The following is a 24,697-nucleotide window of genomic DNA, read 5'->3' as shown; positions in this document are numbered from 1 at the left end:
ATTTGTCAGCTTCCCTAATCTGTGCTTAGATTTGTCTTGCCAGGGGTGGGATTTTAGTCTTTTTTATAAAATCCAAATACCTTGTGTACATATCAAGACACCAGTTGAGTGGCTAAATATATGACATTTTTTGGGGTGCTTCCTAGGTTTTACTTCCTGTTCATCACTTTTTAGTTGTTGGTACTCTGTTAATTAGCATACATAAAATATGTGCAACTTGTTCATGGTGCTAATAGTTGCTTGCATGCAAGTGTCACACTCTATACCACTTTCTTTGTAAACCTGTGTGCCAGATTTTGCTTTTGCCTGCATCCCTCACTGTAACAATGTTTGTTTGTTTGTGTTTTTAATGCTTCTTAATTTGAAGACATTATGAAGTTAATGTTTTTCCAGCATATAGTGTTCAAAAATAAACTAAGCAAAGCAGTTAGTCACCTAGGAAATGTATGTGAAGAAGCATGTTGCTGGAAATACGTAAAAGCATCCAAATAGCTGTGTATTTTCCAAGTACTTTGCCCTTTTAGAAGTGCTAAATATAACTAAACCATCTCTGTTAGCTAGCTAAAATTGTTAGTGATTTAAGCTTTCCTACTTACAAGATGGTAGGAAAAAAGCTAAGGAGCACATTCAATAACAGCAACTTAATTCAGATTTTTATTGCATAGATTCAAATAAACTGGACTCAAGTGCTGCCCAAAGTATCCTATGGGCAATTAATAGTGTGGGTTATTTTCCTGTCATTAAATCTTGGATAATTATGAGACATCCAAGAGGACAGGAAAAAAGAATGCACCAATAATTAAAAGGTTCACAGGGAGACCCATGTAATTATAGGGCTGTCTGTGATGTGAATAATGGAACGATTAACACAGAACTGAAGAGGGTGGCTGGTGCTGCTGCTCAGTAGAGGCTCATGGAATATAGCTTTGTACAGCTGATGTTTTTAAGATGATGGTGTCTGGTAAGTGGTTTATCTGTGCGGCTTATTTAGGATAAAAATGTGGCAGAGTATCAGCAAATGAACAATATAGATATAACAGGGCAGAATATGCAAGTTGAGGGCTGTTCGCTGCCAGGTCTCAGAGTGTAATTGTAAATGGGTCATTCATTCCTGAGTCCAGTTCATGTAATTCATCTCCCATCCCGTGCTACCTCCTGTGACTGGTGATCTGGAATAAAACCTAAAATTGATATTGATGCAGATGACCCGTGATGGGGAGTGTTAAATACTGAAAAGGACTTGTTAATACCATGTGATTTGAGTAGTTTGATAGACTGGGTGTAAATAACCATGCCTTCTTCATACAACTAGATACAAAGTTGAGCATTTAGGAACAAAGAATCCAGGCCATTTTTGTAGGCTACGTCAATGTGATCATTGGTAGTGTTGGGACTGTAAGGATCACTGCCTCAGCGGGCAGGCGATTGAACATAGGCCTCCACTAACGTGATTTGGTCAAAAGTGCTAATCATAGAATCATTTTGGTTGGAAGAGACCCTTAAGATCATCAAGTCCAACCATAAGCTAACTCTGGCACTGAGCCATGTCCCTAAGAACCTCATCTGTATGTCTTTTAAACCTTTCCAGGGATGCAGCTGTTGAATGTATAGTGAAGTTATTGTAAGGCTGGTATCAGCAGTTCAGGGAAGATTTTGGTTCGAGGGGATTCTGAAGCCACAGAAGTTACTAAATGTCTTCTGAGACAGGGAAGACTCAAAGATTAAATAACGACATCTTGATCAGAATCAGCATTATCACGATGAGCTTTAGTCAGCTGGCACGTTTGTAATAAAGTGTAGTAGCTGGAAGCTGAAGCCAGGTAAATCCAGTCTAGAGAAACGGTCCACATGCCTTACCATGTGTAGTCTGTTGTGGATTATCTGTTTTGGGGAAATGTTTAAATGAAAAGATTATTTGATGCAGGTAGGAGTTAACTCAAGAAAGTCTACGGCCTATGCCTTTCAGAAGGGCTGCTGTTGATTACTTTGTACAATCTGAATTCAAGGTTCACATATCAGAAGGTATGAAATCTATGCCTCTAAAATAATTGCAGTGAAACTGGATGTATTTCTGGCAAAACACAACTTGTGTTTCCAATAAAATGCTGAACAGTCAGTATTTTATGGAAGCTTTTCATGTTTATAGTAGGGATACAGTATTCAAGCTAACATCTGATTTTTTTTTTATTTTTTTTTTTTTTTTTCCCCCAAATAGTGAAGATCCATTTTGGAAGTCTTTGAGAATCCAACTAATAGTTTGAGGTCATAATAGAATAAGAAATACATTAAAGGGAAAGATTTTGTTACCTTGTTCCTTTGAGATACTTAATTACTTCATAGAATCCAATTATTGGAAAATAGTGTACTTTATTCAAAAGCCTAAACAAAATAATTTCATTTTGGGTGGCTGAATTTAGACATATTACTGTAATTTTTTATTTCATTGATACTTTTTCTCCAGACAAGTGAAAACCTGTGTGAAAAATGCTTTGTGAGGGGAAAGATCCTTTGAGAGACTTAAGTTTTAATGATATAACTTGAACGGAACTGTTTTTTTAAGAGGTTTGAGGACTTCAGTCTTATTACCTTGTTATCATAAGAAAAAAAAAACCTTCAGGTTTGAAAGTGTAATGGTGAAATAAGAACTTTATAATAAATCTCAACAGAGGAGTAATGTTTAAAATAGATGCTTAGCTTGTCACTTCTTGGTGCTGTGGAGCGTTTAATCCTCAAGCCTTAACATTCTTAAAATAGCTTAGATAATTTTCTAGACTCATAGAAAACATAATCTAGGACTTTGAGCTGTCCTGTATGTAAGGTTTATGTGGCAGCAAGGATAGCCGTGGGACTGGGCTCCCCTCGCTGTGCTGGCTGTTTGAAGCAAAGGACGTGTGGCAAAACTATCCAAGGGGGATGCACGTATCAAACAGTTAACACAGGTTAGCATTATATCTTTTTCTAGTTTGGTGAGTCTCCAATTTTTGAAACCTCTGGCAAGTTGTACCATTTTCTCTCTTACTTGTTGTCAGATGGGCAATGTAATGGAAAATTCGGAAGGGAGAGATTCAGAAAATAAGGACAAAAACTAGAATGCAGATGATCCCTGGTATAAATCTAAAGAGTCTGACAGGATGAAATTATGTGGTGTTAAAGCTGACTGTGACTAACAATACAAACAGTCTTGTTTGTCCAAGCTATTGCAAAAATCTGAGATGCTTTTTATTTAAGTACCTGAATAAGATGGAAGAAAATTTTCAGGAGCCATATGTTGACTAAATGGTGGCTGACGTTCAAGTAAATGGTCCCGGATTAATCTTTTCATTATTAAGTATTGCCGTTATGTATTTTCTATTTAATTTCTAATTTCTTATTAGCTTCCCACGTGTAATTTCTCTATAGTGCTGTAGTTTTTGTTGTTGTTGGAAGACTTCAGTTCTAATTCTGTTGTATTAAGTGCTTTCTCTGGAGTTGCAGGAAAAAAATCTGTGGCTTAAATTTGCCTCTTCCTGAAGATTTGTCCTGGATTTAATTTCTAAATCTGCTTCTGTTCTAGTCCCATTGGTAGTTCCTTGTTTGTTCATTCTATTTAGATGGTGTTAGATTGAAAGTGCTGCTTGCTTTACTATATTAATGAACAAAATGTGGCTGTGCTGTGATTCCGTTGTCATGGCTCTTGAACCTTTGAAAAATCTTCCACCACTTCGAAAAATTTTCCATATATGCGAAGTTATTGTGCAGATGCTGTATGCTGAGACTTTTTTCCCCTAATATTGTTTTTGCATGCTGGGAGGATGCATTCATGGGTTGTGAATGGATGTGCTACTTGCCTCAGCATTTTGTAAATAAACGAAGCATCCCCAGAAGGGTCCTTTTCTCATCTTTGGAATGATATCAGAATGTATAATCTGTTTTCCACTGCAGGATGGGTTTTATTTCTAGTAAATTGGATTTCTGCAGTTCAACATTTTATAGGATGAAACAGGCCTACACAATGTATGACATGAAAATAATTAGGCCTACTTTCGTCATGGGCTCAGGTCATAGTCTGTGAATTACTGTACATCATCTGCTTTAAGTTAACTGCAAACATGCCTGCTCTTGATTGCAACGCGGTATTGGCAGATCAGGATCTCTTCATCTAGATTTTATTGGCACCAGGATGTAAAGCCCTCAGAAGAAACAGAGATGGGCTGGTTCTTGGAATGTTGAAAAATGGGCTGCACTGAGTGATGGCTTTCAAAAACACCAGTCTGCCAATTTTTTGTAAGGTATCTAAGGTATAGTGAGTGGTCTTAAACAGTTGAGGTGGTTTGTTTTTTTTTTCTTCCTTCCTTTTTGACATCCTTCATTTCTGAAATAACAGCTTGTGAACACTCACTGCTGAGAAGGAAACCTCAGTGACTTTCTGTGCAGAAGCACACACTAAATCCACTTGAACTTCTCCAGCATGTGAATGACCTTTTCCAAATATCATCAGGTATTATTTGTGGTGGACTTTGGCATCATGGAAAACTTGAGTAGACCTTGACTTTAAATTAAAATACAGAGCACTTTAGAGGTGAAGATATTACGCTCAGAACTGTTATGTCCTAGAACTCTTGTGGACCTATCTTTTCTGCAGTGCTGTCTGCTCTTTTCTGCTCCGAGAGTAGAAACGATAATGGCTAGACACAGGTTCAGTAAGTGTTTGCACCCAGTTCCTTTGAATTTGAACTTCTGAAGCTGTTTTTTAATAGGTGGAGGTACTTTCCAGTTTCAAGGAGAATATGCTTCTGAGTTTCTCAATCTTTGATTTTTACCTAACATCCCATTTTGAAAATGGAGTAGGAATTGGTATATAAATAAAGGCAACCAGTGTTCTTTCATAGAGGTTGTGTATTTGGGTAGTTTGACAGAAGTCATAAGGTGTGAATGTGTACCCACCTAAAGGTTAATTCTTTGCTGCTTGAAACATCTCTTCAGCAACTGAACACTTGTGAGATTTTGTTGTTGTTCCCTTCCCGAAATGGAACTGAATTGCTACAAAATATATTACTCATGGTTGAGAGAGCCCACTGAAGACCAAAATTATGTGAATATTTAAGAATTTTGAAGCAGGAAAGTGTTCACATAGTTGCTGTGTTGAGCTGAGGGAAGATCCTGCAGCATTCCCCAAATTAAGCAAAGAGGATTCTTTCCAAGGGCTTCCTTACCGGAGGTTGGGCCCCAGGTTAAGCGTGACTGCTGGACCAGGCTTCTACAAGATTTTCATGAATGCACGTCCTGGCTTGAGGAGTAGTTTTGTGAGAATCAGGAGCTAATCCATCCATGGCATGTTATTTCCACCTGAAATAGGAGTGAAGGAGAGCAAAACCTGCTGATTCTGCTATGGAGAAAAGACCCTGTACAGGCAACCAGTGCTGTAAGAACCTGGGTGCACTCACACTTCTGCTGCTGCCGGGAGACTCTTCCATTGGAGGCAAAAAAATGCTTGGGACAGGAGGTTTTTCCAGCATGCTTTCTGTACTGTTTATTATAGCCATGTCTTCCGTGGCTTATTTTCAAGGGAAGAAAAGGCTTACAAGACTGTGGTGGTTATTTTACCCCTGGGGCATGGGGAGAGTGGTTGTGTGAAGCCTCGCAGGACTCTAAAAACAGGAGAAAATTCACTGGTTCAGATAATTGAAATTGTGTGAGCAGAAATTTTCCTTCCATGTCTAAAGAGCTGACTACTGAGTCTAGAATGCCAGTGCCCTCCTGCCTGTCTAATCTCAAGTCTCTTGTTTTTCTAACTAACTACTTCTTTATAACAGCAGTCTTTTGCTGAACAATCCCCCTTATTGCTTCGACTTTCATGATAGTTTAATATCCACTGTACTGCTTGTGATACCTTGATTTTTATTTGTTGTAAGACTTGCTTTAAACTATTCCTCTGGTGTATTGGAGCTTCTTACAACAGCCTACAGACATTTTTAAAAAGAATGATTTAAAAACAGCTGTAGTATAATGCTTATCTTCTCCCAAAGAAAAATCCTTTAGAAAATTTTATCCTGACATGTATTAATTTTCTTTGTTGTTTTCTGTGCATGGTGGGCTTGACTGGTTGTCTAGCATTGGATGACCTATTGATGTGAAGATGCACTACATCAGGACTTGGTGAACTGATTTCTGATCAGTAAACACACTGATTAGTATAATTATATACTAATATTTAGATTGTCACAAAATGTAGTACATTTTTCGTGGCTTAGACTTGCTGGAAAGGGTGTGTTGGTAGTTAAAAATATGGAGGCTGTGCTGCCTTGTTCTGAAAAGGCTATTGCTGTACCGGCTTACGAACTCAGTGAAAGGTGAATTAATTTTTAATATTAATCCAGGCAGACTTCACAGGAACAAACTTGTGTGGATCTGTGTATCTGGAATGATCAGGAACACAAACGAGAGATGTGACAAGAGAAAGTTAGCAATAACCTTTTCAGATGTGGCGTTTGTGTGTTGAAACCCGACAAGCTGGCAGGACTAGAAATAGCTTGGCAGATGGTAGTTGGCACGGAACCGAGCGGCTCTCCGCTCGCCCGCTCCCCACCCTGCCTGTCAGTCGCCGTGCCCAATGGCTGCTCGGAGATGGGGAGACGGCGAGGAATGAATCCGGCTGACAGGAGCCTGCCAGGTCAGACGTCAGGATTGCACTACGCATGGCTGAGTCAGTGACTGTGAGAAATGGAATTGAATTAATATCTGGAGGGGTTTTGCGTCTTTGAACACTTAATGGACTGTAGAGCTACAATCTCTTATCCTTGAGGGGAAGATGATGGAGGAAAAAGTAAAGCTCGCTGATGGTGCGGTGAACTGCTGAAGAAATGATGAAAATATCAAATATGCTGAACTTAACAAGTAATGCCAAAAGATGCTGATCTGGCTTTCAAAGCAGCCTTCTTGGAAGGAACAGAATTCCTTTGTGCTCCGATTTCAAAATTATTTCCGTGCTTTTGTGTTTCCTCCCTGATAGATACAAGAGGAAGGTGCGTATCCATTAACAGGAATAATCTGTGGGCATTATTCGGGAGAAGAATGAGGAAAAGTACTGTCCTTTGTGTGCACTGGTCAATTGAAATGTCTGCTGACAAAGAACAGACTTCAGGGGGAGGAAGAGGGGCATGAGCATTGTCATTGTGTAAGTCCTCGCAATACAAGCAGGACAGATTTTTCTTCTTCTAAAGGCTTATAGCATTATATCTTTAGCTTAGTGTATAGATAAAGCTGTATAGCACTATTCTGTAAGTCTTGATTATGTAAATCGTCCTAGGAAAGGATTTGATCTAAGTTTATATTTTAAGAAGAGTTAGTTAATATAAGTTTTAGAAGATAATGGAAGAAAAAAAAGGGTAAAAATCCTGGTTAATATCCCACTGCTGCATGCTTTTCGTTTAGATAAGGTTTTAGGGTGGTTTTTGGGGTAGTAAGTATATTGGTTAGCATCATAATTCTGTGTAGACAAGAGCCTGTTTTATGAAACAAGTATGTTTATTGGCACTATTCAGTAGGATGCACATGAAGTTTTTGTGTTGGAATACATGCTAATTGTTTTGGCAGTAGAATTAATTCAGTTTAATGAATTCTTTTAATCATTAGTAATATATTCAGAGCAATATGTTGTTATGTATAAAGACAAACTGAAGCTCTCCTTCTACAGATGACTCCAAAGCATCACTAAAATGAAGAGCATTTACATTTTTTAGAAACAGCTCTTTCCTTACTGCAAAAATAGGAAGCATACCAGTATGACAAGTGTGACATTTCAATGGTACTTTTTCCTCCTCTACATCATATTAAATAGGTTTGCTTAAATAAAGCCTTGAGCTTATTTGGTTTTGTTTGTGAGGCAGCTGCTTTTAAAGAAAATGCCTATTCCCCAGACAAAGGCAGAGCTTCCTTGATCCTTGACTAAGCGGGAGAGTAAACTCTATCACTGACCTAAAGTTCTTGAACGGGCGTAGTGCCAGTGTCCTGACATTTCTTTGGAGCCAAGGAAAACTGAATTTGTGAAGATTGTCTAAATATACTGATATTCATAGGGTTGGGTGTGTTTGGGTTTTTGGTCTGTGTCCCTCCCTCCCCGCCCCCCGCAGGAAAGTAATTGATAGAACAAGACTCTTTTATCTTTCCTTTATAAACCTTTGCGTACTAGATGGTCTACATATATGGGGCTTTTTCAAGCTTTAGTGAATGAGGAAATGACGCTGTGGGTTTAAAATGTTGGGGTTGTTTTCTCTCTTACAGTTTTAAATTAAATGCAATGTTATTAAGCACGCAGGAGAAAATTTTGCTTATAGGCTGGTGTTGTGCCTCAGCCATTGCCCGTGGTTTCCAAGTCACAGTGTGCGGCTGGTGGTTGTTGGCTGGGAAATTAATTGAAAGTTGGCATTTCAAATACTTCTTCTCAGAGATAGAGATCTGAAACTATAATGACTTTCTTGGAGGCTCGAAGTGATGCACTATGCAGAACACTATCGATTGTTGCAGGCTGAAATTACAGATTAATATAGTATGGCAGCCAGGTGCCACATGAGACCAGTGGCTTCCTGGCACTTTTAATTATCAGCGGTTCACGGCTGCTTGAGAAGTCCTGGTGTTTTATCTGGTCTGCATAATGTTTCTGTGAACCACGATACTTCCGAATGGTTTGCCTGTTCTTGCAAATGGGGCAGCTCTGCTTTTGTTGGTCACTTTTCCACCAGTGCAGGCAGCTGTGTTGACACAACTGTGGAACTCCCTAGCGAATGCCAGTTTGGCTTGCCTGCATTGCTGGGGACAGGTTTGGTGTGAAAATTTGATTTTCTACAAATATTAGGACTGCTTGAACAATAGGCACTGCCAAGTCTTAGTTAGAAACTTAAGAAATCAGTATTTTAAAACTATAAAGAGAGGAGAGAGTGAATGTTTTGGTCTTAGTAAAGCATTAAATAAAGTAACTCCTAACAAGTTTTACTTTGCTGGTATGGGGCCAAAGGTTTTTGCATTGTTAGGGGCAGAAAAAATGATATTATTGACAAGTTCTTCTATCAAAAAAAAAAAAATCAAAATTGTTTGGTGGCTCTGATGTCTTCACTTTTTTGAACACTTGCAACTTCTTCTAAAGCCTCTTTACAGGAAAATATAAGCCATGGGTCTTCTTTCATATGTACTAGCTGCAGATGTATTTCATTTTTCAGATTAAATGATAGAGTAGCTCAGTGACACAGTTTTCCTAGTCATATATTGCAGGGTAAAGCAAGTGGCTGTCTCTTCTGACATGCTAGATTCCATCTCTTCATTTTCTCTTTGTTCAGATTTAAACTCATTTCAGTTGTCTTGTTTTTTGTAGAGCAACGTTGTATTTCAGTGGTAGTGCTTATCTGAGTACACATGCTGTCGAACAACTGGAACTTTAGGTTTTATCAAGTATATATCAAACAGATCGAAGAAATAAATTTGGGTTTTTTTTGTGTACTGTGACTCAACAGTGGTGAGAGATTGACATTTTAGATGGCTGTTATTAAGATGAGTGAAGATTCATGATTCAGATGGTGCTGTCTCAAGCCAAACTGCTTGAATTCTCATAAATCTTGAATTTTGGCTTGCATCTTGCATCTTCTGGCGAATAGGTAACATGCCAGTCTCACACTTAGCATTAATCTGGACATTAAAGGGAGGATAGTACAACATAGAAGCTGAGCAGATTAATGGTGTGGGCAGCTGCAGTTCGACCAGCTCTTTGAAATTATTTACTGATCTGTTTCAGGAACAATTGATTTTAATATTTAAGGATTCTGTCCTCCTCCGGCTGACGGCCTCTGCCTGTGTCACAGTGCTGGACGGGCGGCTCATGGCTCTGTGGCTGGAGCGGGAGGCAGGTTAAGCAGCTCTGCCCCTTTCCTCCCAGGCGTAGCCCCAGTTCCCATACTGGGAAGGGATGGCTGAAACAGTCATGCCCAGGGTGTTCAGTCCTTAATTCAGCCGTGACTAAGGAGGAAGCGTGATGGCAGCTGAGTCAGCGTCACTTCCTGCAGCACCTGTTTTTCTCAATTCCCACCAAGAGATTATTAACTAGGGTTCGCCCTGCTTCAATGTGAACTCTGAATCACTGCTTAGAGGGTAATGTGGCTTCAGCTGGTTTTCTGGATTAAGAATCGTATTTTAATTGCCTTCTCTGTTAAAGGGTAAATCATGTCTGCTCTGCCAAAATGCGTGATAAGCCTGCATATCCTTACAGTGGTTCAGTTTCATTTTCTAGTGCGTCTCTCTCATTTAAAGCAATTAGGGCGCTTTAGCTGCTGAGAAACAGCGAGTCATACATTTTGATACTATAAAATGTGGCACCTGCAGAACTCTGGTTTCTCATGGCATGGTTACAAATATTATCAGGGCTAGGATCAAAGCGCTGCTTTAACAGAGGCCTGATCACATGGGGCTTTATTAGGATTTGCTGAGATATTTTGTCACAGGACTACTGTGTGTGTGTTTGAGCACTCCACGCATTCAACCCCCACCTTCCCACCCCCTTCGTGGGATAGTTGGTTATACCATGCTGTGCAAATATAAATGCGCAGGTGAGATACAGAGATTATTTTTTCTTTTTTCTTTAAAGTTTGACCATTTCTTGAGAAGTTTAGCTGTTGGTAGTAATGAATATCACATATAAACAAGGGTCAGACTTCGGTTTCAAGTTATATTTTAATTATAGGCTGTAATCAACATTCCTGATAATTCGTGGGCATATTTTGTATGTATTAAAATAGTTATGTTTTGTATGCATATATAGGTAGGGAAGAAAAGGTACAAAGGTTTTCCTAAATTCTGATGTTCTTGAAAGAAAGATTTGCAGATCTCACTCTTGCAAACTTTTGCACGTTTCAGTTTCGTTATACAGAATTTACCTTTCTCTGAGGAATAAAATAAGGAGACATGTTAGCTATTCTGAAATACTATATATCTTAATGTGTTCAGAATTGCGTTGCAAGTCCTGAGGAAAATTCTGTTTCCTTTTAATGAAAGTGGTTGGATCATCTTTATTCTTGGACTGTAAATCGGAGCATTTCCAGCCATAAGCAAGGCTTGCAGTTCTTTTACCTTATTCAATAGACCTTTGGCTGACTTCACATCCTAAAGATGCATGTCTTATTGCAGCATATTTTAAACTTGGCAGGAAACAGTATTGCAGTAGATTCTCTCTGCACCAAACTTCTGCTTTATCAGAGAAGAGACCCTTCCCTCATTCAAATGGGATGGGGAGAAGCTCGTGTTCCTTAGGTGAGAGGTATATTTCTTATTCTTTGCATTGTGCTAATACTCATTTTGTGCCAGTATAAACTGTGTTAGATCTACCATAGCCATTTTGTTCTGATTTAAGCTCCTCTTCGTGTGAAACCTGAACTGAAACACGTCATTCTAGATGTGCGGGTTTTTTAAAGTTGGTGGGTTTTTTTTGGTCATTACTTCTAAGCAGCTTAAAAAGAGGACATTCTGCTCAACTTGCTTGTACAGTTCATACTTTTAAAATTTGTTCTGCTTTTCTTAGCTAGGTCATTATTCTTACCTCTTTGTTCTCGAATCCTACAGCATTCCTAGCAGACACATTTAAGGTCCCTTGGTAAAAGTTGTGGGATTTGCAGGCTGTGAGCAAGTGGGGCATTGAGGCTCCTGTGGGAAATTATGACCCTTCTTTGTCTGTCAAACCTGGGAGCTGTGCAGACATCTGTCTTGCTTATCCAGTACCTGAGGCTTTTGCAAAGTTCTTCAGTTAAACCCATAAATAAGAAGTGTTGTCATGCCCACACTTGAAAGGCAAATAGCAGAGAATCTGATTTAGGAATTCCAGTGGTGTACAAGGACACAGGTGTGTCTGTGCTGTCCTGATATAAAATTTGCTGGTTGAAAGAGTACAAATAAAAGGCGTAAGTATTTCTGGTAGAATTCAACAATAGCTGTTGCAAGTCGATACTTAATTTTTAGATTGTTTCTGAGACTACTGGATTTTGAAACTGACTGGTTTTGTTGGTAGGTTTAATAATTAATTGTAAAATGTAATCAGTGTCTTAATCTAAGGAATATAACGTAACTTAATCACAGCCTAAAAATATCTTACTGTTACATTAAAATTCACTAGTTTAGAACAAATGTCCTACTTGTTACTGACAGTGCTGTAGGTTTTGGCTTTAATAATAGAGTTCATATGTTTGATGTTTGGGTTGTGGTGGCTTACTACTGTTCCTTCTAAGAGTAACTGAAAATTTGAAAAGGAATGTGCAGAAATAAACGCTTGGCTGGTGTGTCTTGATGGATCAACTAGTTTAAGGCTGACCACCTTTGTAAAGGGCAAGTCGCAAAAAAAGCAATCAGCACTAGAAGCCCATGCTCTGAGAAGGGTTTTCCAAGACATCTGTCATTGGAAGAAATTACTCCTAACTTTTAATTTCGTGGTCTGATGAGAACATTTAACTTACCAGTAAGAATGAAAATAAAATGCTCAGTTGTATTTGACTTACCTGTTCTGGAAAGGATTTCAGTGAATACAGGTTCCCAGGCAGGCTCAGCTGATCAGGCAGTGTCTCTGTAGATCACACAGCAATAAACAGGTAACTCTTGCTGTCTGCTTAGTGTTCCAAATCGTTGTTCATGCTTGTAGATATAAACATGAATACTGCAAAGAAAATGGAGGTGGATAGTATTAATCTTCAAAACATGTACATGGAGTGGGAATGCCTTTAAAATGTAAATGTATAATGTTTCTGAAATATTGAAATGCTGAACCTTTCTCTCATTTCTGTTTTCAGCACCTCGTCTCGTATTGCTAAAGGAATAGACTACACAAAAATGAGCCTCCATGGTGCAAGTGGTGGACATGAGAGATCGAGGGACAGACGCAGATCAAGTGACAGATCTCGTGACTCATCCCATGAAAGAGCAGAATCTCAGCTCACTCCATGCATCAGGAATGTTACTTCACCAACAAGACAGTATCATTCTGGTGTGTTCAGATCTATAGCATTTCAGGATCAAAATTCGTAAACTTAGTTACTATTTTGTTAGAAGAACACAGTAAAAAGCATTATTCGATGCCACAACATCCAGATTTCTTACATGTGCTCTGGGTTTCGAGTACCCTTTTTATCAAAAAAGGTCGTAACTACTACTTCAGCCTGCAGTGTGTGTTCCTACATGATGCTCTTATTTAGTTCAAATTATAAGAACAATCTAATATTTCTAAGAAGATAATTGACTGAACACTTCCCCTTCACTTGTTAGGGTTTAGGTACTTAGAAGTATAGGAAATGCTTCTCTTTTTTTAAGCAACAAAACTTGTTTTGTTTCTTGGAACTACAGCACTAAACACTGACTGTGATGCACAGCTTCTATGATATGTTGAGTTGCTTTTTCAGTTCTAGAATGCTAAGTTTTTCTTGTAAAGGCTTTGGGGAGGTGAGGTAGCTGTGATGCCTAAGTGGAAGAAAACTTTAGGATCTTGTATATGGACAGTTATTTTTTGAAGGTTTCTTTAACTAGAATAGATTTAATTGAAAGAATTTGTACTTATCAAGTTGCCATGTTTTGTGCCTGGAAAGACATTACCTGCTTAGAGCTCATGTAAATCTGAAATTTCATTTTCTTTTTTTTCTTCTTCCAACTTGTCTCCACTGATCTTGATCCACAAGATCGAGAAAAGGATCACAGTTCATCTCGACCAAGCAGCCCCCGTCCTCAGAAGACTTCCCCTAACGGTTCTGTTGTTAGCATGGGGAACAGCAGCAGGAACAGCAGCCAGTCAAGTTCAGATGGGAGCTGCAAGGCTGGCGGGGAAATGGTATTTGTATATGAAAAAGAAGGAGCTCGGAATGTAAGAACTTCTGAACGAGTAACACTCATAGTGGACAACACCAGATTTGTTGTAGATCCTTCTATCTTTACCGCACAACCTAATACAATGTTGGGCAGGTTTGTATCTCTTTTTTCTCCTTAATCTGTAACTGTAGAAGAGAGCCATAGACGTTTTGTAGACAGTAAAACTGTTTAAATAGCTGTTAAACTCATATTCCTACAGCTGATCTGCTAATGTTTAATATTATCAGTTTGCGAAGGTCTCTTAGTAAAAATCAGATGTAAGTTCTCCTCTATATTTGTCAGAAATGCCAATAGGTGTCTATTACCTAGAGACAAAAGAGTTCATAAGTAAGTTAACATTTCGTGATGTACTCATTTCTTTCTGTCTTGCTGTATTCAATCTGCCTCGTTCCATCTCCTGTTTTTAAAGCTAGTTGCTTCATAAAACAGAGTGGTGAGTATAGATATTGCCTTTCAAAATAGCAAGGAGGAAAACCTTGAAGTACCTTATTTTGCTTAATGGCTCTACCCTGACAACGCTCAAGCTCAGCACATTTATCTGCTGAAATGCTTTTTGGACAGGGGAATGTCAAATAGACAGTCAATATAACAGATCAGAGCCTCTCAGCAAAGAGACAACACTCAAAATGGTCTATAGAATGAAAGTCCACAATATATGTATAGTATTTTCTATAGAAACTCTAAGGAGCAATATATGTAACATGTTTACTTGGTGCAAAAAGACCCTGTACTTTACTTTCTCAAATAGGGCTGGTTTTGCCTTGTCCAGATGTAGACAGCACTTGCAAACTTGCAGCAAGAAAGAGAAGTTTGTATCTGTGTCACTTTAGATTTGGCTTTTTCATCGAAACGTGGCTGTTTCTGAGCCCATAAGGATATAAACATGTTTTAAATATACGTAAAGCTGTTTGCCAAAGTACAGGTAGCAAATATGATTAAACTATTTCTGCTTTAAGCCAGCACTGTGTGGGGTAAGTAGGACCCTGGTTCCCTATTTTGTGAAAAGTCTGGAGTTACAGAGAAAGCAAAAAATTCTTCTCTGTGTGAACCATAAAGGGAAATAAATAGAAGTAATAATTAATAGTATTAAATAATTGATGTAAGGCATTTGTATGTGTATAATACATGCATACATGCAAATATCCAGACTAACAAACTGGGACTGTATCAGTGTGAAGTTATGCAGTGAAATATTTTCCTTTTCCATGGCCAGCCTCAGAGTAAGTGGTGCTGGCTCATGCACTAGATTTTGTGTGTGCATGTTGCTGAGTTATTGTCCCTTTGGGACTGGTTCAAGGAACAAGCTTATTTTATCTCATGCTAATTCAAAAGTAGGTTAATAAAGATACAGAAATAGTGCTCTGAAAGGCAAGTTATTTATAAACCCACTTTCCTCCAGTGTCAGTTCACAGGACACTAAACAAGAACAGCTTAGCTAGTATGTTCTGGGAGGTAAAAGTAACTATAATAAGAATGCATTATTTATCTTGAGGCTATATCCCTATATCCTGTTAGAGTGCCATTCGCCTAAGTATTATTTCTTGTCTTGAAGAGTGGTCAGAAAACACATCTCAAATCACTAAGTGCAAAAAGTAACTTGGTTCTCAACTATACATGCACACAGCACACCGTTTCTTTGGGTTGTGTGTATGCAAGCAAAGCTTTCCCATTGGGGTATATTTTTAAACAAAACAAAGAGTAGATGGCAATGCTTTTTGTAAGCACAGGGTATAATTCCCTGTCAGAGGTGTATTTTAAAAAGTCAGATACTGTTTGGGACTTGTAGTTTTCTCTAGTCTCACTTTCCTTGCATTCTGGTGGAGAAATATATGCTGTACGTGCTACCCTTAAGTATGGGCATCTTCTATCAGAATGCGATTTTAACTTTGGAATTAACTAAATCTTTTAAATGAAATTGAGGTGAGTTGCACGTGCACTAAGTTCTGTTTCTTAAACTACCTCAAATGTTTTTTACATAATGCAAATTCCACAACCAAACCTGTTCTTCTGCTACGTGACACCACAAATGCCAAAGATAGCTTGTTTGGGGTTCGCCTCCCCTTTGGCACTGGCAGGAAATGGCCTGTCTAACTTTTGTTTTGATCAAAGGATATTGGCAAATTAAGATTGAAAAATAAATCTAGACTTTCTTGAGTTACACTACGCTGCTTTGTATTTTCCAGTAGTCTTGCTAAACATAAACTGAACAGTGTACATATATATGAGATAGAATAGACTGGGTTTTTTCCCCCGCATTTTCAGTACAATTTGGGACATTTTACTTTTCAGATTTACAGAAAAATATTGTAGTAATGAATTCTAACCAAATTACTGTTATCTTGAGCAGGATGTTTGGATCAGGCAGAGAACATAACTTTACGCGTCCTAATGAAAAAGGAGAGTATGAAGTTGCTGAAGGAATTGGTTCCACTGTGTTTCGTGCTATTTTGGTGAGTTTTCAGGAGCAAGTACTGTGAGGACAAGCGCTACGAGAGGCATAACTTCTTGATTCAGCCTTACTTGCATATCTGGACTTGGTGGGTGGAATAAATACTGTTCCTCTGTATTGTTCTCTAGAGGAGAAAAAATGCTTGATATGAAAACACCCCTATGTTTGCTGGACATGTACATGTGACAGCCAGGGAGAGAGAAAGCACGCATGAAATGAACCAAAAAATCAGAAATGTGTTCGCCAGTTCAGATATCTTCAGCCCTTCTTGTGCTGAAATTAGATGAAACAGGGTAGTGGAAGTTCACAGTTAACTTACTGCAGGTAACAGAAGAAAAGCAAAGTTCAGTCTGAGAAGAAAATGGCCCTTTATGTATTTCATATCTACACAGAGAAATAGAGCTGCCATACTGCTTTGTCAGCAGAATCGGAATAGCAAAAGCTCAGTGAAATATTGATAAAAGACACTATACACACACCAAAATGATCTGTATTAGTGGCTGTCGCTTAAGTAACATTTTTAACCAGAGCTCACTGCTCTGAAAGCAGCTCAGAAAATCAATAAATTTGAGGACAATAAAATTCACAAAGTTTTACGTTAAGTTGCTCTTTCATATTTTAGGGGCTTTACTTGTGGAGAAAGCATCATAAATGAAATGTCAAAATGTTTCTGTTGGTGAATGTTGAAGTGCATTGTGCTTTTTGTTTTCTGCTTTAATGTAGGATTACTACAAGACTGGAGTGATACGCTGTCCTGATGGGATATCTATTCCTGAATTGAGAGAAGCGTGTGACTATCTCTGTATCTCTTTTGAGTATAGTACTATTAAATGCAGAGATCTCAGTAAGTACCGAATTTATTAAAATATTTTGAATTATACAAACCAGCTTAAGCAAATATATGGGGGGTGTCAATTCCAAATTTTATCCTTTATTGAGGTAAGGAACATGGCTGACAGTACATGAGCAAAATATTTTCTTTTTTATTTCTTAGGCAATAGAGCCCTAGAGACAATGGAGATGCACCTTTTGGAAAAACAATGTTTCTGGTGTTTCAGTAGCTGATATTCAGATGTTTTTCTGCTGTGGCCAGCTCTGTGGAATACTTAAACTCTATTGATGCATTTGCAGTGCAGATACAGTAACTTTAAGTGTTGTCTTTTTTGCAGAGGCCAGGGAGGATAATTTATTCAACTCCTTGTTTAAGAGAATTAAGCTGCATTGTCAGCAAAAGCAGCACAGCCTTGCTGCTGGGGTATGGTGCCTTGTGGTCCCCAGTGTGTGGCATCTATTCAGCTCATTCCTTCCCTGAGCACAGACCAAGTTTTGGCCAATGTTTAAATGACCTGGCACGTGTCTTTGGTTCTTGTGATCTCTCGGTGGGGTGAGGCCGTGGCGTTCCAGCTGCGAGATCTGCACAGGGCACCTGCACCATCCCCAGCAGCGCTGTGACCCGCGGCGCCTGCTGAGTCACACTCCCGCTGCACTTTGTCCTTAGCACATGGATTTAGCAGCTCATGCTGGGAGGGTTTTGAGAGGCTTTGTTTTTAAGCTATGGCTTACGAAAAGTGGGTTGCGTGCTCTGCTCTTTCACCAACTGGCTTAAATAATGTTTCTTTTAGGGATCCCAAGAGGAGTCTTACAGACAATAAGCCTGTGTTTAGCAGTGGTAAAACATGGAGATCTCTTCAAAGTCATTCCTCTGTTCTGCCCAACATTATGTTAGTATCTGCAGGACAGTCCTGTTAGTTTGAACTTCTAGTAAGCATTCAAGAAAGTTCTGATCTTACACAAAATAACAGACTGTCTTTATAACTATCTGCAGTAAATATTACAAAAGAAACAGAACTGATGTGTTTCTTATTCCTGCCCTTTTTTAGCAAGCTTTCAAGTTTACCTGTACTTACAATTTTGTTTCAGGTGCTCTCATGCATGAATTGTCAAACGATGGTGCTCGCAAACAATTTGAGTTTTATCTAGAAGAAATGATTCTCCCATTAATGGTAGCCAGTGCCCAAAGTGGGGAGAGGGAGTGCCACATTGTTGTGCTGACGGATGATGATGTTGTTGACTGGGATGAAGAATATCCTCCACAAATGGGGGAGGAGTATTCACAAAGTAAGTTTATTTTCATTGTTTCCACCAAGCCATGCTATGGCAGAGGTAGCAGTAAATGTGCTGATTTAATGGTTTTTTTTGTATGCAAGTGCTGTTAGCAAAGTCTTCATAACATCCCTAATGCCTCACAAAAAAACCAACCAACCCAAACAAAAAAAACCCCAAAGTAAAACCCACATAGTTTTGGTAGTTCTGCTTGATATTTTGCTTCACAGAAGCATATGTTGCATGTTATGTTGAAATCTAATTAAAAAGAGAAACTAATTTTTATTATTAAGGTATTGTCAGTCAATGAGAGGGAAGGAAATACTTGTTTAGAAAGAACTTAATGAGAAAAATGGATGGGAGTCGTGTTTACTGTGGGAGAACTACTAGAAGGGTGTTTTTGGGAAGTAAAGCATCTGTTAGTATTTTGGAAGTTTAACAGTTTGGTGTATAGATGAGTTAAAGCACCTGTGAATGGAGTGCCCTTCCCTGCATCAGTGCTGTCCTTGGAGCTGAAAATTGTCCTTTAGTGTGAAAACTTGAAATTCAGAGTTTTGTGGGGGCATGTGGGAGCTTGAGATACTCTTTGTACTCCAGTAGTTTAAAAATCTTCTTAGAATTCTCTTCAAAGTATTACAGTTTGTTTGTTTGTTAAAAAAAAACAACCATAAAGCCAGCAAAAATAAACCTTACATTTTTAGAACAAGCAAAGCTGCAGCTCTTCCTAAAGAAGGGAGGCTTGATGTGAATAAGGGTAAAACGTGGCTGTTCTAATGGAGTAACACAATTGGCTCATGTTTCTAGGATCTTTGTGTGTCAAAGATGTCAGTTAAAAATACCCCTTATCCTCAGTAATTAGTTAGGCACACACTTGCCTTTTACATTTATACTTTTCATGAACAGTAGATTTGGATCTCTGCAGCTGTATGGGATTGATGGCCCCGGTCCCTTATTTTAAGGTGCTATAATCTACATTTCAAAAGTGTCCCTCTTGTTCTGCTTCACAGGTTTGGGTTTTCTGAAAGTGATTTTCAGATCTCTCTTTATAAAGGCAATCAGAATGAGAGAAGATTTTTTTGGAGTCTGCAGGAGTTCCATCAAAAAGGGAAAAAAAGTGGGATATCTTTTTTATGGAGATGGTGTTGGGACTATATAATGCGATTTGCTCTGTGAATTTTCCTATCGCATTCCTAAATCAAACAAACAAAAAAAAACCCTGAAGTGTATAAAACAAATTGATAGGGAAAAAGATGTGCAACCAGCCCATTTCACAGTGTCTTCAGGCCATTTTTTTTTCAGGAGTTCTTGAGTCTCTCTCTCTATTCCGAAATAGAAATACCTAGAGTAAAGCAAAACAGTGAAAAAGAGAAACCTTTGTGTTTTAAGACTAGAAATTTAATCTTTGAATGCAGCTTTTCCTCATTAAAATGCATTTTTAGTTATTTACAGCACAAAGTTGTATAGATTCTTCAAATACATTGAAAATCGAGATGTGGCCAAATCAGTTCTGAAGGAAAGGGGACTCAAGAAGATCCGACTGGGCATTGAAGGTAAGAGCAGCACTGCCTGTGCACTCACTCTGTTTGGGGAAGTTCTGCTGCGCTTCTCTGCTTCCTGATCATCTCTGCAGTTGGAAAAACAAGGGTTGGTGTTGTCTGTCATATTGAGTTAGATGAGAAATGGCCAGAGGGGAGTTGTACCTAATGAAAAACTGGTCCAGCTACAAAACCCGATTCCAGGCTCGTGACTAGTCTGCAGAATGTGTCCAGCTGCTGGACTGTCTGCAGATAACATGGGTGGTTTCTGCTGACTTAGGACTTGGCATCTCATGCCATTTGCCCTTCAGTTTTCATGCAGAATCATCTCTGTACTTTATTTGAAGTAATGATGCATTTTTACATCTTTTTACAATTCCATTCTTGGTCTGGTGTCCTTTTTTCAGGGCTCGAAATGAAAAATTTTGTGTAAAGTGGCAGGTAAATATTTTCTTTCAGGAAATACAAAGCTATCAAATGGATCACTGAAGCGCAAATAAATACTAATCTGAAATAAACATGTTGTAAGTTAGGAGGCTGATCTGTAAAATCTCAGCTCTGGCTTTGCAAAAGACAACTACATGATGTAGTCTTAGATTTTTATCGTGAATGTAATAACTGGGTTTCTTTGCATTTCATTTTCCTTGATTGTTGACCCAAATATTAAAAAAGCCTTTATAATTGGCAGGATTTCTTTTATTCACTCACCGAGTTGTCATAGTTACATTTGCAATTTGCCAACCAAAAGCAAATGCTTTTAACTGCTTGTGATCTCTAAAAAAAAAAAAAAAAAAAAGTAAATAAGTTCAGCTGAAGAAGGTGTGAGCCTCAGCCTGACAAGCCATTCAACTAAACAAGAACTGGTTTTGTGTGTGATACTGGCTAATACCAGATTATTTCTGCTGGTATTTCTTGTTTTAGACAAAGAACAACTGTTTGGCTAAACTTTAATGCTAGTGCCCCATAAGAATATGTAATGAAAATGATTGCTTAGGCAGAGGGGAGAGGTGACTCGAACACAGCATAACCAGAAGTGGTAATTGGTCTAAAATGGTATATCTTCATAATTTGAGGGAGCTGGGTGGAATGTGTGAGGATTCCACTTGGGCAGTTAAACCACAGATCAGAGCGACATTGTCCTGGACTTTTGAGATCTTATTTCCCACGTTCCAGGTGGTAGTGTTCTAGGAACAGCTGTCTGCTTTTGGCTCGTGGAAGGAGCAACTTGCTTTGCCTGTGAAGTTTGGAGTTGTCTGGTGGCAAAACATTCATTATCGATAGCACTGTAGCCTCTTTCCTTACAATTTGGTTGGTAGTTGAACCGCTGACTGTGTGTTCTCCTGGCATAGATAACATTAGGAACAACACGATGGCATCTGTTTCCATTGAGGATGTTGATGGTGACAACTGCTCATCTTCACTGTGCTGCCACACGCTGCCTTTTTGTAAAAGAAAACCCTGAACTAAACAGGAAATTTTCCCTTCTGCTGTGCTCTGTCTCTTAGGTTACCCTACTTACAAAGAGAAAGTGAAAAAGCGACCAGGCGGAAGGCCGGAGGTGATTTACAACTATGTCCAAAGACCCTTTATTCGGATGTCGTGGGAGAAGGAGGAAGGAAAGAGTCGGCACGTTGACTTTCAGTGCGTGAAGAGCAAATCTATTACAAATTTAGCAGCAGCGGCAGCAGATATACCCCAGGACCAGCTGGTGGTCATGCATCCCACCCCCCAAGTAGACGAGCTGGATATTCTGCCGATTCATCCTCCACCCAATAACAGTGAGATGGATACTGAGGGGCAAAACCCACCGCTCTGATCTAGACTCTAATAAAAAAAGCATGCTACTTTACAGTGACTCTGTACTCAACTCATACTACGCTGCAATTCCAGTTTTCTCCATTGTGTAACAGTGTTTAGGATATTGCAGTACGGACCTTGGAAAAGACCACAGGGAGCTCCTGACCGTTTTTGGAAGAGTACAGGTCACACACCCGCGGTTACAGTTACATCCGTGTCTGTGTTTACCAGTAGGCTTGTGACGTTGGTGATTTGTATGCTGGACTGTCCTCACTCTGAAGCCCATCGCAAACGCCGGGAGGCTGGTGGTGAGTGCACATCGGTGTTGTTACATGGGGGTTAGAACGCAGAGTTGGAATTGATAGTAGCACTTTATAAATGGTTGATAAATGGAATTTGAAGCCATTTTTTATAAACGTATTGCACAATACTAACAAAGTGCTTCTATCAAAAGTATTAGCTGTAAATAGTTTTGCTCTGACTAGATTGACCCTTTTAAAGTTATTGTATATGGTTGAGCACAAAACTACTTACTATTGGGTTTTTGGATTGAGGACATGATTCAATGACCCATGTAACATCTTGTTAAAGTTCTTCAGTGAATTTTTTCACTTGTTTGCAGCGTGAGCCACGTTCAAAAATTGTGAACAATGGATAGGGGCTTTATCTTAAATTTTGCCTTAATCTGTTCACAAATATTTATTTAATACATTTTTCATAAGTGTCATGAAATAGGAAAATGCAAATGGTTCATTCTTCATTAATGATTGTAAACAAGTTTTTCATGCAAATAAAGTTTCCATTATTTTAATGGGCTTGGATTATCTGTGAATGAGATTAAGTATATGGATGAATTTTGAAAGTAGTTGTTTTTCTTTCTTTAGGGAAGGATGGTTAGTAAGTGAAAACCAAGTATTTCTTAAATGGAAATCTGGTAATGTCAGACTATCTTAATCTACCTTACTGTTGTTTTTTTCCTAGTATATACCTGAACCTAGGAGTAAGCAATAATAGCTTCTCTGGAAATTTATGGCAGTGACAAACTCTTGTAAGTGTATGTAAGGCATTGTTTTTCCTCCCTTTTCCCCCAAGGCTAAAGAAATGATAAATAGGCAACTGCTTCTAGCATGCGCCTTCAGCAGGGTTTTATCAAATTTATTTATCAAAGTAAATGCTCCATCTTAGAACAAGGGAAACATTTATTTTAAAAATATTTAACTGTCTAATACATTACACTTTAACAATATTTATAGTAAAGGATTCTTACAAGAAAGAATAAACAGCTTTATGGTACAATTAGTATAAGAAATATCCACATGGGGACTGTTTTGCAGTGTAAAAACACACCATACATCTGAAATGGTCATTTGCATATAAAAGCTACCACTGATGCCAGTGAGTTGCACAGTGATTTAAAAAAAAATTCAAACAACAGAATCCAAAATATACAAGTATTGCAAGCTATACACAGCTAACCAAATCAACACAGAACACTGTAGCAGGTTATTCCACTTTGTCTGAAGTTACACATGGTAGGATGAGTTGCACTCTGATACAGCTTTTATGAAGTTTGTACATAAAAGCTTCTCAGTCCAACAAGTTTCACAGACTGTAGAACTCCACCAGTAAATGCACTTTGATATTTGGATCTTGAAGCCAGGTGCATCACTTACAAGGGCCACGGCAAATCACTGAAGTCCACGGGGCCACCAAGACCTGCATCTGCTTCAAGAAGGCTCATGATTACGGCCATCGCTGCCTCGTCGTTGCTTGGACTGCTTGATCCTTGATCGTTGTCAATCATGTCAATGCCTATATGAGAGTTCTCCCCTGTAAGTGTAAAAACAGTATGTTGTCAGAAGGTCCGTTTTATTTTGTTCACTTGCCATATGACTTGAAGGAGCTGAGCAGGCTGAACTGTTTTGGGAGGATTAACCTGTTTGCTATCCAGGTTGCCACAGGTTCAGGGGTGCCACTGCTACCTGGGTACAAAGGGCAGGTCACTCCTCAGAAATGAGCAGTAACGCCTAATAAGGACAACCTTGTGTGCTGTCCTTCAAAAATAAGTCTAGATGAACATCTAGGAGTCAGGCCTTTCTTGTCTTCAGTTGTTAAAAGCATTCACAAAAAGCAGGTAAGGAGTTGAGCTAATTCACACTGATCCAGCGAGAGAAGAAACGTTTCCAACTACTATCTAAAAAAAATTATCAAGTAAGCTAGCGAAAGAGCCTGCTAGGCTACTCTTCAGGCAAACAGAGGGGCAGGTTATGGGCTTTGTGCTGAAAGCAAGTTAGTGCTAAAAAAAAATAATCTTGTTACAGTTGTCCGTCTGTGTTTAGTTGGTATTAAGGCATATTACACTTACCAAGTATAGAGGAGTTGTCAGAATACGGGTACCCAGAGTTATCTTGAATCTGCCCAGACAATAACCCAGCTGAAGAAATGTCTGGAGTGCCACCATTCAAGATCTTGAAAGAAAAAACAGGAGCCATGAAACAGCAGGAAATGTTGCATTAAGTCTTAAATTGTCCTATATTGGGATTTTAAATACAGGGAAGATGGACTTTCTGAAAAAAAAAACACCACCTAAAGGCTAGCTGTAACCTGGGAATTACTTCCTCTGTATTATGCCCATCGAGCAGATGTCAGATGGACAGTGTGTCACCACCAGGAAGGAGGAGATCAAGTCAGTACTACAGGCTGAAGTTCTGAAAGTAACTTGTGAATAACTACTGGAAAAGTCCTCGGGGGATTTCTGCAGGTCATCTTTGTAAGTATTTCATCTGCAAGTGATAGTAATTGCAGCTAGCTACAGAATGCTTGTGAATTTACAAATCTACCATATGTAAGGTACTGTCAACTAAGATCCTTCATTTTAGCAGCGTGGTAGACACAGGTGGCACGAGCTGAGCATTGCTCCTGGATCGCCAGCCTAACCAACCACATTTTGGTGCGG

The 24,697-nt window shown here is 38.9% G+C and overlaps 2 protein-coding genes across 8 annotated transcripts in view; one reads left to right on the top strand and one right to left on the bottom strand.

The window, feature by feature from the left end:
* The window catches only part of BTBD10 (BTB domain containing 10), a 30,140-nt gene extending 7,588 nt beyond the window's left edge, over window positions 1–22,552 (top strand). For 3 of the 4 annotated variants that reach the window (XM_065635918.1, XM_065635916.1, XM_065635919.1), the window contains 7 exons: window positions 12,792–12,985; window positions 13,671–13,950; window positions 16,205–16,307; window positions 17,030–17,150; window positions 18,227–18,424; window positions 19,849–19,959; window positions 21,450–22,552. In XM_065635918.1, the coding sequence (XP_065491990.1) occupies window positions 12,832–12,985; window positions 13,671–13,950; window positions 16,205–16,307; window positions 17,030–17,150; window positions 18,227–18,424; window positions 19,849–19,959; window positions 21,450–21,760 (1,278 nt within the window). In that variant the 5' untranslated portion in view covers window positions 12,792–12,831 and the 3' untranslated portion in view covers window positions 21,761–22,552. Of the gene's footprint in view, window positions 1–6,706; window positions 7,002–12,791; window positions 12,986–13,670; window positions 13,951–16,204; window positions 16,308–17,029; window positions 17,151–18,226; window positions 18,425–19,848; window positions 19,960–21,449 lie in introns of those variants that run through there. The other variant, XM_065635915.1, reaches the window with a different exon arrangement.
* A 416-nt stretch (window positions 22,553–22,968) lies between these two features.
* BMAL1 (basic helix-loop-helix ARNT like 1) overlaps window positions 22,969–24,697 on the bottom strand; it is a 54,094-nt gene continuing 52,365 nt past the window's right edge. For all 4 annotated transcript variants that reach the window (XM_065635102.1, XM_065635103.1, XM_065635104.1 and 1 more), the window contains 2 exons: window positions 24,107–24,209; window positions 22,969–23,571 (listed from right to left, as the gene is read on the bottom strand). In XM_065635102.1, the coding sequence (XP_065491174.1) occupies window positions 23,411–23,571; window positions 24,107–24,209 (264 nt within the window). In that variant the 3' untranslated portion in view covers window positions 22,969–23,410. The remainder of the gene's footprint in view (window positions 23,572–24,106; window positions 24,210–24,697) is intronic.

This window comes from Caloenas nicobarica, chromosome 5 (assembly GCF_036013445.1).
Source record: "Caloenas nicobarica isolate bCalNic1 chromosome 5, bCalNic1.hap1, whole genome shotgun sequence".
Taxonomy (NCBI): Eukaryota; Metazoa; Chordata; class Aves; order Columbiformes; family Columbidae; genus Caloenas; species Caloenas nicobarica.
Note: the sequence above shows the minus strand (reverse complement) of the source record. Positions and strands in the feature narration are given on the sequence as shown.